This window comes from Abrus precatorius, unplaced genomic scaffold (assembly GCF_003935025.1).
Source record: "Abrus precatorius isolate BTA unplaced genomic scaffold, Abrus_2018 Scaffold3, whole genome shotgun sequence".
NCBI classification, from domain to species: Eukaryota; Viridiplantae; Streptophyta; class Magnoliopsida; order Fabales; family Fabaceae; genus Abrus; species Abrus precatorius.
Genome location: NW_020874373.1, coordinates 3,434,904 through 3,444,208, shown reverse-complemented (window position 1 = coordinate 3,444,208; position 9,305 = coordinate 3,434,904). Strand labels below are relative to the sequence as shown.

The 9,305-nt window shown below is 35.7% G+C and overlaps 2 protein-coding genes across 4 annotated transcripts; one reads left to right on the top strand and one right to left on the bottom strand.

Moving 5' to 3' along the window:
• The first annotated feature begins 1,010 nt into the window (after positions 1 to 1,010).
• Positions 1,011 to 3,723, top strand: LOC113862991 (fasciclin-like arabinogalactan protein 15). 3 transcript variants are annotated; one of them, XR_003504509.1, is made up of 4 exons: positions 1,011 to 2,556; positions 2,698 to 2,835; positions 3,211 to 3,318; positions 3,402 to 3,723. XR_003504509.1 is itself a non-coding variant. In XM_027496343.1 (3 exons), exons 1-2 carry the CDS (start codon positions 1,227 to 1,229, stop codon positions 3,255 to 3,257), a joined length of 1,377 nt encoding a protein of 458 aa, XP_027352144.1. In that variant the 5' UTR covers positions 1,011 to 1,226; the 3' UTR covers positions 3,258 to 3,298; positions 3,402 to 3,723. The 3 variants fall into 3 exon arrangements, 1 of the variants encoding a protein (XP_027352144.1); XR_003504508.1 differs by lacking the exon at positions 2,698 to 2,835; XM_027496343.1 differs by lacking the exon at positions 2,698 to 2,835 and having other exon boundaries at positions 3,211 to 3,298.
• Positions 3,724 to 6,767: 3,044 nt separating this feature from the next.
• On the bottom strand, positions 6,768 to 9,305 carry LOC113860963 (protein WVD2-like 4). The gene is made up of 9 exons (XM_027493546.1): positions 9,078 to 9,305; positions 8,597 to 8,804; positions 8,484 to 8,536; positions 8,330 to 8,388; positions 8,085 to 8,162; positions 7,849 to 7,927; positions 7,692 to 7,763; positions 7,466 to 7,573; positions 6,768 to 7,145 (listed from the first exon to the last, which is right to left on the bottom strand). The coding sequence occupies exons 1-9, from the start codon at positions 9,303 to 9,305 to the stop codon at positions 6,768 to 6,770; spliced, it is 1,263 nt and encodes a 420-aa protein (XP_027349347.1).

Here is a 9,305-nt window from a genome sequence, read left to right as displayed (position 1 = left end):
GCATTTTTGGCAACATTCCAACTTTGTTTACGCCTTTTCTTTTCCACGTGTTCGGTTACTTGCAGTGGCAGTGAAGAAAAGTCTAAACAAATGGGTTGATACTGTGTCGAAGCGGTAGGTCAAGGAGTACAGATGCGTAAATAATCTTAATATCAGGCGTTAAAAATTGAAAATCTAGATAAAATAAAATTTTCGCCCTATAAACACGGGTGATCCTTGCAACGAGAATGAAACCACGCAAAATAGTAATGTAAAATTGACAGATAATTTCATTAGTGATTATCATGTAATCAGATCAGGACGCATGTACAAAGATATTTAGTGAATTTTTAATAGAAGATAGTTATAAGATGTGGTGGTTTAAGGCGAGTGAAATGAGAAGCTAAAATGGTAATTGAAGTGCAAGCGAAAGAGAAACTTGGACGCTAAACTGTGAATGTGAAGTGAAAGATGAGAATTGACAGAAGAACCACCGGAGGAGGGGAGGTCGCGGTCTGTGTTGCAGGGAAGGGTGAACAAATTATATGTATGTATGTATGTATGTATAGATTGGTTGAGAGAGTGAAAAATGGTAGAGGATGGAACAGATCACGGGTCACTGGTTGAAATTGAAAGAAAATTAAATGACCCTTTGTCTCCGACACCGACACTTGGCCAGACTGCCCCTTTTATCAAGCCTCCACAGCTTTCACGTTTCCGCTCGGCTCCTTTTATTAAATATAAACTCCATTTTCAGCTTAAACACTTTTCCAAATCGCTTCCATTAATCATTAGTTAACCTCAATGTGTTGATTATGGAATACTAATAATAAATTAGTTTGGTGGCGTGGCTTGAAGGCTTGAAGGCTTGAAAAGAAACACATGTAGGAATCTGTGTGTGTGTGTGAGTATAATAACAGCACAGCTGTTCCTGTGTGGTCCCCTTTTACAGCCTGTCAAAGAATAGTGTGCTTATGCATATGCTATTGTGCTATCTCCTCTATTCTATTCTAATTTCACTTCACATCCTTCTCAACCTCAACCACTAAGCCAAGCAAAGGCAATGCCAAAGCCCATTGAAACCTGAGACTTTCAGACAGAGACTCACCAACTATACCCCACACCCACAACCCCCCCTTCTTCTCACTGCACTTTACCCCTCTCATCTCCATCTTCTCACTATCATTTCTTTGTTTCCCCTCCAAAACCACAAAACCCATTTCTCTTTCTCTTCTTCACCTTCACCAATGAGCACCATGGATTCCTCTTCCATCTATGGTGTCTCTAACTCCCTCTTCTTCTTCCTCACCCTCCTTCTCTTCTCCCTTCTACCAATCCATTCACATTCTGCATTCCCCCACAACACCTCTTCCTCTTCCACTTCCTCTCAGATCAATTCCAACTCAATCCTCGTCGCGCTTCTCGATTCCCATTACACCGAACTCGCCGAGCTCGTCGAGAAAGCCCTTCTTCTTCAGAAACTCGAAGACGCCGTCGGCAACCACAACATCACCATCTTCGCCCCCAGAAACCAAGCCCTCGAACGCGACCTTGACCCCGAATTCAAACGCTTCCTCCTCGAACCTCGCAATCTCAGGTCACTCCAGACACTCTTGATGTCCCACATTCTCCCCACGCGAATCGCCTCTCGCCACTGGCCCGCCGCCGACCTCCGCCACCCCACCCTCTCCGACCACCACCTCCATTTGACCTCCAAGCCCTCCGGCGAAAAAACCGTCGACTCCGCCGAGATCCTCCGCGCCGACGACGTCGTCCGCCCCGACGGCGTCATCCACGGCATCGAGCGCCTCATCGTCCCCCGATCCGTGCAGGAAGATTTCAACCGCCGCAGAAACCTCGCCGCTATCTCCGCCGTCCTACCCGAGGGGGCGCCAGAGGTCGATCCCCGAACCCACCGCCTGAAGAAACCCGCACCAGTCCCCGCTGGCGCCCCGCCGGTGCTTCCAATCTACGACGCAATGGCACCGGGACCATCGATTGCTCCGGCGCCGGCACCAGGACCGGGAGGACCGCGTCACCACTTCAACGGCGAGCGTCAGGTGAAGGACTTCATCCACACTCTGTTGCATTACGGAGGATACAACGAAATGGCCGATATCTTAGTAAACTTAACATCGTTAGCGACCGAAATGGGAAGGTTAGTTTCGGAAGGTTATGTTCTCACCGTTTTGGCTCCAAACGACGAAGCGATGGCGAAGCTTACGACGGACCAGTTGAGCGAACCTGGTGCACCTGAACAGATCATGTACTACCACATCATTCCCGAGTACCAAACCGAGGAGAGTATGTACAATGCCGTTCGCAGGTTCGGTAAAGTCCGTTACGATACCTTGCGCTTGCCGCATAAGGTTCTCGCTCAGGAATCCGACGGCTCCGTTAAATTCGGTCACGGCGATTCCTCTGCCTACCTCTTCGATCCCGATATTTACACCGACGGCAGGATTTCCGTTCAGGGAGTTGACGGCGTTCTCTTCCCTCCGGAGGAGCAAGAAGACGCCACTCCCCGCTCTCGCAGGACCACTCCACTCGTTAAAGTCGCCGCTAAGCCAAGGAGAGGTATATTTTTTCTTTTTCTCATTAATACTATTGCCGCTTAATTAAGTTTATATCACTCTGTTTTATTATAGTCATTATCATTATTTGTTAGGGATGGATTTGATTTATTTTTATGTTGTTTATGGAAATGGCCTTAAATAGATACTCATAAGGCATGCTAGTTTTGTTGCATCCTATTGCTTGGAATCATATGTATGTATGCATCAATGAGAGCTTTTGGGGAGAGATCTCTAATTGGAGAGGCCGTGAGGAACTTGCCAACTATTAGAGAATAAAAGGGTAATATCGTTTACATTTACATCTGATTAATAATTAAATGAACGATATATGTGCCAAGCTGTATGCCATATTCTACCTTCTCACTCAGCCCAACCTAGCTGCTCAACCTCTCTGTCCCTATCTATCTCACTATTATATACACCTACACCCATTATTTTGTTGTTTCCTATTGTTTATTCACACTTTATTATAATTTTAGTCAACTGGCACATTATTTTTATACCCTTTTTCTGCAATTAAATTTGTTTGATACGCATTTAAAATTCATTGATTTCAATCAGTAATCACCCTTTGAATATGTAATGTGACAATGTAGTGGAATGGCCATGGTATTAGTTGACTTGACATTTTATTTTGCCCAAATGCATTTGGCAGGGAAGTTGATGGAGCTGGCCTGTAGCATGCTCGGAGTCTGCCAATGAATCGCTTTCTAAACTAATCACAAAAATAATAAAGAGTGAATGTACGTAAACTCCATGAATGGTAAGTTTACCCACCATTACTAATTCGTTTCTTTGGATCACGCTGTGATCTGATCCCCTCATTTTTTCGCTTGCATTATGCAGTTGTAGAGTAATCATTTCCATACAAAGGATGCACCGTGAATCTATAATCCGAGCGCCATTACACAGAAGATAACAAATTTTCTGTCATTTTGTTTCATACTGTAATTACATACCATTTTTTTATTAAATTTTTATCTCATGTTGATTCACTGTCTCTATGCGTAAATAACCTTGGAATACGACGCCCCTTCTTGGTTGTTTTTTATTTTTTTGTTTTTACTTTTATTTTCCTGCTTGTATGTATGTGAACCAAGTTCATACATAATCTACTTTATTATTATTATGCCTTCCAAATTCCATCTCGTTTTCTTTAGCACTTTTTTTAAAATAATAAAAAATTGACCATGAAATAGACCTTTCAGCGGAAGAAATTTTTTAAAATGAACTAATGAAGGGGACCTCTCAGCTGAATTTTTTCTTCTATTAAGAAAGGAGAAAAAAATACTAAGAAATGGACCTGCGCTTGGTTTTGAAGCATGTGTGTGCGTCACTTGGTTTTCGTGCGAAGTGAAGCTGTGGTTGAGGTGTTATTTCATGGAAAGCTAGACTAATGGTGGCAGTGGTACTGTGGCAGTGGAAGGAAAGAAAGTAGTTGGGGGATTGAAGACAGCAGCTGCTAATGGTCTTGCATTGCTGGGCCTCCCTCCATAGGTGTCGGTCATTCTATTATAATATATTCAATAAAATCCTCTAAATGGACAAAGAAATAAATAATAGAAAATAAAAGCCTCTTGATGTATTGTCACGTTGTGCTTTTGTAGGAACACATTACTATTAAAGTTGGCCCCAACTGTATGATTATTCCTTGATTACCCAACAAATTATTCTCCACATCCCTACATTCTTTTCTTTACATATTTTTCTCAAGGGAAGGAAAATTCGTAGAACTTAACAACAGGACAAACGCCAGCCAGCCCAACGTTGAAAAAATAAGATGCTGCAAAATGTCCACTTCTGACATGAAAACAGCAACCAAAAAGAACTAAAAAGTGAAGGAATCGTCAAATAAAACATAACAAATACAAAGTTGTTGATCATAAAGATTTTGTAAATCTTTGTGTACAACACCACCGTCGGTTAATGTTTGGTAAATAGTGAAATGGGGTGGAGTTGAGTGGTTTTTTTTTTTTTATCAGATTCTATTATTTAGATTGTTAAAATGTTAATGCAATGGTAATTATTACAATTGATATAATCCCATTTTATCCTATTTGTTATTTCTCAATTTTAAGAGCTACGTAATGAAATTGATATTATTTTATAAAGTATCTAAACAACGGAACAATATATTTGGTCCATTCAACTTTATTTCACATTATTTTATTTTATTATATTTCATTTTCTTCCGTTGATTGCTAAATATCCAACACAATATATTTCCCCACAAAACTAGCTTCTTTACAACGTTACACCATCATTTATGGGGTTTATACGGATTATGATTTAAAATTTTGTCTCGTATGCTAATGACAAGATTTGTGATTCACATCAAATTCAAACTTAGCCAAGAATTTAAAAGAAACTGAAACTTATTAGCAAAAATTTTCAGGTAATTAGATGAATGTCGTTGAATATGAGTGGAGATGGGATGGGAGGTGTAGGTTGGAGCTATCCCTCCTCTGCAATGGTTCATTCAATTACAAGATCTTTATAGTCACTTCTTGATTTCAAATATCAGGTATTCATTTTGGATCTTGAAGGAGGGATAGTTCCCAGTTTGAAATAACATCATTCACACAAAATTGGACTAAGTTTTGAAAACAAATAATTCATCGTGCAAAAAAAGAACACCCTATTAAATTACTATATTATACACTCTGACAGGTATAAGTTCTAAAGACAAAGAGTGAAATTTGTGAATAATGGAAATAATTTGATGATCGCTACTTTCCTCTCAAAAACAGAGGCACAAAGCAATCCTATTCCTGCTCAATGCTCGTTTGTTTCAGTCTCAATTAATTTCCCCAACACAAAAGCCCCTCTTATTTTCTGCACAATTCGCAAATGAAGTAAATTGCAGCTAAAATTTGGGTTTATAATTCTCACAATTTTTTTTCTCATTTTCCATGTTTGTTTCATGACTAATTTATAAAGAGAAGAAAATTAGAGCACTTTACCAAGCCTTTTTTTTTTTCTAAACCAATTTTGGATTATTGTATTTTAAAAATTATTAGTTTTTGTAATAATTGCTTTAAAAGTACATTTATGAAAAGTTTAATTTTTGTGCAAATAAATGTAAATTTTTTATATTGTCAACTAACAGAAAAAAATACATAGTTATGATTTTTATATTAATTATTACAGATGAAAAATTAACAGTTAAGTGAGAATACAATTTTTTTTACATTATTTATGTATATAACTTAAATTTATTATTTAATTAGTTGGTAATTTAAAAATCTTTATACAATAATGTATCAAAATTAAACTTTATTATTTTAAAAATTTGTTTGACTAGTTATTTAATACAGCTTCTAACTTATTTTACTAATTTATAATTTTATTTGACCAAAATAAAAGTGTAGATTTTATCTCTTTCACTTATAATATTTGAATTTAGTTTAAATATATTGAAAATATAAAAAATTTATATTATCATCAAATTTTTTTCATGCAAGAATCATTAATTTTTATAATAATTTATATAAAAATTATATTCATGATATATTCTAATTGGTTGACAATGTAAAAATCAAAACACTGAAATTAAACTTAAATATTTTTTTCAAAAATTAAGCTTATAATTTATTAAATTTTAATTTCAATTACTTAAATGAAACTCCTCCTTTTAAATGATTCTAAAAATTTATTTTAAGTATTATACTATTTTTATTATTTTTTTTGAGTTATTACACTAATTTAATTTTTTTGAAAAATATTTGATCTTTTAAAAAAAGTGATATAATAGTTCAAAATTACTTAACTTAGGTATTCTGAAGAGTTTTTTTTTTCCCTTTTAGTATCAATATTTTAATTAAAAAATACATGTTAAGAATTATTTAATTGTTGGTTAAATAAACAAATTACTGTACTCTTATTGTATTTTTATAAAAATAATATTTTTAAATAAAAAATATTTATTGATTTTTTAATCTATGTTCTATCGTGTTAGCAAGATAATAATAAATAAAAGATAATTTCAATCTGTCAAATACATGAATGACCTGCTAAATAATGAATTGATAAGGCATTTTAATGTACATTAGAGGGCAACGGTTCTATATATATATATATTATTTGCAATACGCGTTTATGATGATGAACAAGAACCAACATCTATATTCACAACAATAATGAAATAATTGATAAAATAGAGCCCTAATCTTAATTCTTACATACATAATTATCAAGTCCAATGATATAAATCTACACTCCAACAGTAACCTCATATGATACAAGCTCAGGTGTAGTTGAATTTAGGAGCAATGAACTATTTGGAGGAATAGGATGACCTGTCTCAGATTGTAATTCCATCTCATTTTTGCATTCAGAATTTTCAACATGAGAATCTTCGCATTCTTCTTTGCTTCCTGTGATTACATTTTCCTGAGACTTCAGCTTGGCTTGGCTTTTTCTGATTGGTTTCTTTGAAATCACATCTTTATGACCCTTTGCCTTGGTTGAGTCATTCTGTTGTTGTTTCCCATGTGGACTTGAGCAAGACTTATCCTCTCCTGAATTGTTGTTCATAGCAGATCCTTTGTGCCTTCCAAGCTTTGGGGATATTGCACGGGTTGTTGGTATCTAATTGGTACATAAAATACATCAATATATATATATATATATATATATATATATATATATATATATATTTTTATTTATTTATTTATATATATATATATATTTATTTATTTATAGAAGAAAAAGAATAATATCATAAGAGCAAGTTTCATGCAAGAGCAAGAAAAAGAATTTATTTCTTCTATCATTGTATTTTCTTATTCTACAGATATTTATGTATAAGTTTATTTAAATTAACTTTATATAATTTAAGAAAAAAAGAAGATAGATCATTGATCATGAATGTAGCACGTAGACAGGCATTTCATGATCCCATTAATTACCTTCTTCAGCTCCACTTTTGGTGGTGGTTCCTTATAGAAACTAGGCATTGGAGTGGCTTTGAATGTCATGCTTTTCCTCAACAGCTTAATCTCTGCCTCTTGGTTTTCCTGCAGGAAATTCATAACAAAACATGGAGATAATAACCTAAAAGCAGCAAACAAGCTGTTTGCAAAAACTCAAACCACAACACGAAGAGAAATTTATTGAGTTGTTTTGATGATTTACTTTTGATTTCGCTTGTTGGTTAGTTTTCTCTGCTTCCTTGGCTAGAATTTTTTCCTCCAACTTTGAGAAAAACTGAGTAAAAAGGGATAAAACAGAATTAATATGTTGTTCTGGCATTTGCAAATAACATCAAGGTGTGTAAGGTTCCAGCAACAACCTCCTTCCGCTTTTCAGCTCTTTCTTCCAATCTGAAGGAAAATCCAGAACCATTGTTTCTCTGACGAGGAGTAGCACTTCTAATAACATATATATAAGAAAGTTTTCATGAACATTTTAGCTAAAGAAAAAGGAAAAAGGAAGATATTTTATTCAGAAATGTCAATGCCAATCCTATAAGAAATACACAAGCAAGGATGAAAAGATGTCCTCAGAATAATAGGGTATAAATCATACGAAGTTGTGGAATGAGAATCTTCATCCTCCTTATTTGGTTTTGCAGTTTTCGCTGGGTTTGACATCTGATCAACGGGTCTGCAATAATGTAAAATAACAAAAAACCATGAGGGATAACCATGATTTCATTCAGCAGAAACTGGCAGAACAATCTCCTGAACACGTATTTTCCAACCACTACATATATTAAGACTGAAACAAACTTTAAAGAAGGATTCAATAACTCTAGGGAGGTTGTGACTTACGCCGATGGCTCAGAAGTAATGTTCTTGGTGGTTGCAGTAACTGGAGTAGACCTTCCAAACTGGCAGACAAAACTAGTGTCATCAACATAGAAACCATTGATAAGAGGCAATGAAGCTACACATAGAAAGGCATTGAGGAATAAAAAATCTCTACCACAGAGCGTTTCAAACCAGGCATGCAAGTGTTGGTTTTTGCCTGTGAGTTCACTTCAGAGTTTGTGGACTTTCTTGAATGACGAATGGGGGCTTCACCTCTAATCCCATTACCTTGAAAATGTTTAGCTTTTGTCTTCACAAGATACCCATCAATGCTTTTCTGCAAAGCATCTTCACCAACTGATTTGGCTGGGAAAGAAAGGCTTTGAGAAAGGGTTGGTTTCTGTTTTTCAGACATTGAAGTAAGACCCTTCAAAATTGGTTTCTCTTTGGCAGATTTATTGTTCTTGGCAGCGACAATTGCTTTACCACCGCCTCCCTAACCACATTAACATAATTAGTGTAGTTCTGTTATTTAAACAACTGAAAATTCATGCTATATATGACATTATATATAATATTTCTATATATACACATCTTGAAAGTAAATGGAACAACTTTTAGTTGTTTCCGAAGGTTGTTCAAAAACCAATCATTGTAATTAGTAAGAGTTGCCTACGGTGTATTGTGTGTTGTAAATTGAAACTGAAAATAATTATCACGACAAGTAGTTTAGTTTAAGCAAATAATTCAGATACATTTTGTATGGTACCTTACAACTTTTGGAATTTTTACTTGCTGAAGTAGTCTTTGATGCTTCAATTGCAACAGTTTCACCAGCAGAAATGGGGCCTTCAGCCTCTACTGTGGGTTTAGATACCTCATTCTTGCTTTGAATTTCTGCAACATCGTTTGAAACTTCTTCCTTTACATTCTCCTTTGTTGTTACCCCAATAACACGTTTCTCTTCCTCCACAGCAACGCCATTTTCAGATTCCAT

What these genes read in the sequence shown, in the direction of transcription:
- LOC113862991 (XM_027496343.1), top strand. Translation starts at nt 1,227, where the DNA reads ATGAGCACCATGGATTCCTCTTCCATCTATGGTGTCTCTAACTCCCTC. An exon ending in CGCCGCTAAGCCAAGGAGAG is followed by an intron (nt 2,557 to 3,210) that starts GTATATTTTTTC and finishes TGCATTTGGCAG; the next exon opens with GGAAGTTGATGGAGCTGGCC.
- LOC113860963 (XM_027493546.1), bottom strand. Translation starts at nt 9,305, where the DNA reads ATGGAATCTGAAAATGGCGTTGCTGTGGAGGAAGAGAAACGTGTTATT. An exon ending in GATTCTCATTCCACAACTTC is followed by an intron (nt 7,928 to 8,084) that starts GTATGATTTATA and finishes ATATGTTATTAG; the next exon opens with AAGTGCTACTCCTCGTCAGA. An exon ending in GAGCTGAAAAGCGGAAGGAG is followed by an intron (nt 7,764 to 7,848) that starts GTTGTTGCTGGA and finishes CTTTTTACTCAG; the next exon opens with TTTTTCTCAAAGTTGGAGGA.